The sequence below is a fragment of the Tribolium madens genome, unplaced genomic scaffold (genome assembly GCF_015345945.1).
Source record: "Tribolium madens isolate multiple individuals breed KSU strain unplaced genomic scaffold, Tmad_KSU_1.1 Scaffold_71;HRSCAF=194;Tcas5.2_LG6, whole genome shotgun sequence".
Taxonomy (NCBI): Eukaryota; Metazoa; Arthropoda; class Insecta; order Coleoptera; family Tenebrionidae; genus Tribolium; species Tribolium madens.
The window spans coordinates 75,105-80,632 of record NW_025401041.1 but is presented as its reverse complement, the minus strand read 5'-3'; the positions used below and the strand labels follow the sequence as shown (position 1 = coordinate 80,632).

The 5,528-nt window shown below is 29.8% G+C and overlaps 1 protein-coding gene across 2 annotated transcripts in view; it reads left to right on the top strand.

Moving 5' to 3' along the window:
- The first annotated feature begins 128 nt into the window (after positions 1-128).
- LOC123009377 (phosphatidylinositol 5-phosphate 4-kinase type-2 alpha) overlaps positions 129-5,528 on the top strand; it is an 8,058-nt gene continuing 2,658 nt past the window's right edge. Inside the window, exons 1-7 of one of the 2 annotated variants that reach the window (XM_044405641.1) lie at positions 129-260; positions 335-529; positions 579-676; positions 730-840; positions 2,853-2,991; positions 3,047-3,389; positions 3,438-3,632. In XM_044405641.1, coding sequence (XP_044261576.1) covers positions 395-529; positions 579-676; positions 730-840; positions 2,853-2,991; positions 3,047-3,389; positions 3,438-3,632 — 1,021 coding nt within the window. In that variant the 5' untranslated portion in view covers positions 129-260; positions 335-394. The other variant, XM_044405640.1, reaches the window with a different exon arrangement.

The following is a 5,528-nucleotide window of genomic DNA, read 5'->3' as shown; positions in this document are numbered from 1 at the left end:
GCGGTGATGTTGGTGATTTCCGACAATGACCGAACATGTCCGAAAGACAAATTAATTTAAAACAAATTCCACAAATTTTCTTCTTAAACAATTACGTATTTAATACATTGTTTACGTATCAATAATTAAAATCAAAATTTGTAAATAGTAATATCAAAGCGGGTGTGTTTCCACTTTGTGATAATCTAGTGACTTTTAATCGGTCGTGTTGGTGACATTTGCGACAATCGCCGAACTCTGCCGATAACTAATCAATGAAGGTGTGTGTCTAAACAATCTGATTTTTGTCAAAAAACGGTCCTTGAACAAATTGAAATTCTTGTAAATTGTTCAGGTTTTTGGAATGCTTAAAATGTCACATTGAGACCGGATCGGCGGCCATTTTGCGTAACAGATGATGTCTTTGCCAAGCAGCATGGGGCCGTCAAAGCTCAAAAAGAAACACTTCAGGGTGAAGCATCAGAAAGTCAAGCTTTTTAGGGCGAATGAACCGTTTCTGTCGGTATTTATGTGGGGGATTAATCACACTGTACGTATCTGAAAAAGTTTCATTTGGAAGTTTCATAAATTCGTTGTAGATTAATGAACTGATGCATGTCACCATTCCTGTCATGCTTTTTCCTGACGATTTTCGGGCGTATTCAAAGATTAAAGTTGATAATCATCTGTTTAATAAGTATGTTTTAAGTAGAATTGAGAGAAAAAATAGGTAAAATTGCTATTTTTTAGAGAGAATATGTCCTCGCATTTTAAGGTTAAGGAATACTGTCCTTTGGTATTTAGGAATATCAGGGAGAGGTTTGGAATTGACGATTTAGACTATAAAGAATCTCTAACTAGGTAAGTTATTATTAGTATAAATGTTCAAGGAAATCCATTGCTTATGATAAGCATATCATTGATTATTTTGATAAGGATTCCAAGAAAAACAAACTAATTCATTGTTTATTACTCAATTGTTCACCATGTTCTTAGGTCACACTTATTTTTGTTCAAACTTTTCAGGTACAATTAAGAATAAAAAAGTGTGATTGTATAGGCAACCAATTATACAAATCACAATTTTAGAAATTAAAAACAGATGCAGTTTTTGAATTCACAAGAATAATTACATGTTTTAAAAAATAACTCTTTTGTGGTACACTTTTTAGTTTTTTTTTTTTTGGTTAAATTATTTGTGAAATTTTTACTTCTGAATTACAGAATTCAAAGTTTTTCAGTTTACAATAATACAAATACAAATTTGCGCTAGGTATACTAAAATACACAAGTTTACCGCAGTTCAAGTTGGAAAGCTGGTATTTTGTGAGAATTCAGTATTTGGAAGTTGAAATTCCAATGTACATATTTAACTTACAAAGTCTAAATTTTACAAAAAGGTGGAATTTTTAATTTAAAGGGAATTATAAGAGTAGAATAGAAATAAATACCTAAAAATAAAAGAAAAAAGTAACAAACACAGGTAAATATTAGCAGCATTCTGTGAAATAAAAATTATTATTTTAAAATTACAAATCCATGCAAAGTTTAATCCTGTTTATTCTTAAGTTTGGAAGTTGGAGTTCCGACTCTAATTGCGAACTTCGAAGTTAATTTGAAATAGTTATTTCTTTTTTTTTAACAACAGCTGATTGATTTATACCAGGTGAATAAAAACGTTTTTTGCTTAAACTATTTATTTTTTAGAAAAAGTAATTGATTAATGATAAGTACTATAAGTACTATAAAAATGTGATGTTTTATGAAGAATAAAATTTTTTGAAATCTTCTTTTGTTTTTGAGTTCAAAAAAAATTTGAATTTTTTTAGATGGCATCCCACTATAAACCATTTTTCTCATGAAGGTAATGATTTAAGGATTACAACTATCTACTTTATATTTAATTAAAAAAAATTACATAAATAGCAATTTTGGCCAAAAATAACGCATAACTCAAAAACAAAACAAAATTTCGTTCTCAAAATACGATTACTATTTTTATATTTCTTTAATTTATATCAGTTATTATTTTCTGGAAGCAAATGATTTAAAAAACCAGCTTTGTTGTAAACTTTATATTCACCCTGTATAAGAAACCAAATTACAAGTTTCAAAGTTGGAATGCAATTCAAAATTACGAAATAGAAAGTTGAATTCATACAAAATTTCGAGTTTCGGTTTAATACAACAATATTATGAGATTAAAAATTCCGGATTTGTTTGGAACTTTAAAAAAGTGAGAATTTTAAGTTCAATTTAAATTCAAAAATAAAAGTTTCAAATTTTAAAATAAGAATAAATAGAGTTTAAGGATAGAAATTTCGACTCAATTCCAAATTTGGTAATATAAATTCTCTTTATTGTTAAGGTAGATTCTGAATTTTGAGTTTGGAAATTTGAATACTTTCAAGTTTTGAAAGTCTGTTGAATCTAAAATTTATAAGTTAAAAAAGTTCTTCAACATAAATGTGAAAATAGAAATGTTAGGCTTAATCATTCAAAATTGTGAATCCAAATTGAAAATTTCGAATTTATTTATCAGATTTAAATTTAGAATTTTTTAAATATTTTTTCCATGTTCCTGCTATCTTATCTTACTTGAAATTTTTCTGTGGGGCGCGAGTTCTGACACTCTGTATGTACTACTTTTATACTATAAGAAACTAATTTTCAGAAAATTTTGGAATTCGACTTTTCTTGAATGTCCCAAAAAATGATTGTTTAAGATTAACTACCACTAGTAAAAACACTTCTAAAGTAACTGTCATCATAGTTTCCGAAGAAATTAACAAAAAATATATATGTATATTGAGAATTTACCCTTCCTAAGTAAATATTATTTTTTTCTTATTTTTTTTTCGTAATGTTTTCAGATCACAACCCTTGCCAGAGGATTCTAGTGGCAAAAGTGGCGCCAAGTTTTACCAAAGTTTCGACAAACTTTTCATCATCAAAACGTTGACTTCTGAGGAGGTCGAGAGGATGCATTCATTCCTCAAACATTATCATCCGGTAAATTCCCTAAAAATCACTTCAAATCTATTTTCAATGAACGTTTCTTGTTTAGTATATAGTCGAAAGGCACGGTAAAACTCTCTTGCCTCAATACCTCGGAATGTATCGTTTGACAGTCGACAACGCTGAAACCTACATTGTAGTGACTCGAAACGTTTTCTCAAATCACTTAAACATCCATCGAAAATTCGACCTGAAAGGTTCGACTGTCGATCGTGAAGCATCTGAAAAAGAACGCGAAAAAGACCTACCGACGCTCAAAGATAACGATTTTGTCAACGAACAAATGAAAGTTTACATTGGAGAAGAAGCGAAACAGAAATTGATGGATACGTTAACAGCCGATGTGGAGTTTTTGACCAAATTGCATTTAATGGATTATAGTCTTTTGCTCGGTAAGTTGAAGGGTGCTTTGACAAAGAGAGTGATTTTTTTCGGTTTAGGAATCCACGAAGTCGAGAGAGGCGAACAGGAAATGGCAAGGGAAAGAGAATTGGAGTCGGAAAATGCCGGACAAGAGTCAGACGAAAGTGAGAGTGGGTCGGGCTTAGAAAGTCGAAATTTTGGATTTAATACGCCGCCAGATTCGCCGAATGCACTTGCTCAGTTCATGCGAGAACATAGTTTACAGTATGAAGGTAAGGTTTTTTTTTAACTATGATCAACAATCAAAATTTTAGTGGTGTTATAACAAGTATTTCAAAGCTCAGTTTGTATTAGTTTATCTAACTCGTTAAAAACTTCTTTTTCGGAACTAAGTTTGTATTATCAAAATGTTGGTGGTCTTAATTCAAAGTTAAAGCAACTGGCTAATTCTTCTTCTTTAAGATGGTTGCTTTTACCGAAACTTGGTTGAATGGTTCAGTTTTTGATGCGGAAATTTTATCAACAATAACAATTTTATCGCAGTTAATGTATATTTTTTTAAATTCATATTGCTTCTCTCTACTACGTCAGGTTACTAATAATGTTAATTATTAATTAATAATAATGTTAAAATTATTAGAGACTTTAACATTCGTAAATTTTCTTGTACAGCACTTCCCAAATCAACTAAATCTGTTGAATTTTATCAATTTATTAACTTCTTAAATCATCAGCAATTTAATAATACTTTAAATCCTCGTGGTAGATGTTTTGACCTAGTTCTAGCTAATTTTCATTGTTCTGTTGAAAGCCCACCTGAAACATTACTTTCGGAAGATGCTCTTACTAACGATCTTTGAAATTGCTCAGATGTCACGTAAAATAAATTCTTTTGCTCCAGCTAAATACTAAAAATTATTTCTGGAATTTTAGTAAGTAGTCTTTTTGATTCACTGTCTGCGGTTGATTGGTTTTTCCTAGAAAGTTTTATTGATGTCAATAAAATGACTGAAATTTTATGATAAAATATTCAGTTGTTAATGTGTGTGTTTCTAAAGGAACATTTCAAGTAAGATACCAAGAATAAGGAAAAAATGTTTAAAAAATTCTATCTGTCAAAAAATTTTGACATTTGTCATTTTTTATGCCTATTTATGATACTGATTATCTTGTATATGGTATTTTTATAATTATTTAGTAAAGGTACAAAAAATTTGCCAGTAGAAGCCACAAATAACATTCTTCTTTGTTTTCTCTTCTAATAGCCTCTAGCAGAATTAAATTATTTTTCCAACAGAAATAAATAGAGTCAAAGTGCAAAATTTAAACTCTCATAACTTTTATAAAACTTTAAAGTAAGTACTAGTATTAAGTTAGTTAGTCAAGATATTAGATTTCTGAAAACATGCAAACGCCATTCAGTTTTTCCAAATTTTATGCATATTAAAATCTCCAATAATTGTAAGAACAGCAAACGCATTGAACGATTTGCAAAAGAAATATCATGTCTGAAATCGAATATCTATATGTAAAGCGAAGTAGGCTTGAAATTCAAGCATACGAGCTTTGGAAACAATTAACTCTAGGTCTTAGTGAATTAGAATTCCAACAATGGTGTAATTTTCAAAGGTACATGTTTCGGGTTATAGACAAAAAACTTATGAATAAAAAATTTTCACATTTTAGAAAACTTAGTGCTCTTATAAAAGATTATCATGTTCCTACGAAAGTTATAAATATTGTTGAAAATCATTCTTCTCAAACTTTTTCTGATAAAGAACTTAATCTTTTGAACAAAGGTTTGAAATTTGGTCTACAGGATTCTCGACCAGCTGTTGAGGAGGTCATTGCCGGGATAGAATCTTCTATTCAGCGTTTTGACGAACCYACAAAACAGTTCGTGAGAGTGGCCTGTAGGCAAGTGATTTCAAATAATTTTAACAATCATAAAACTTTTTGCAACAATGACCATTTTAAAATCATTAAAAGTTTGCGTTCGAAAGATTGTTTTTATGTTAAAGCAGACAAAGGTAATAAGGTTGTTATTCTTGACAAAAAGGATTATTATGAGAGGGTTAACCACCTAATCAACAATGGTCCTTACAAAACGATTTCGAAAAACCCTTTGCCAAAAATGATTAGAGAAGTCAGCAACACTTTGAAAACTT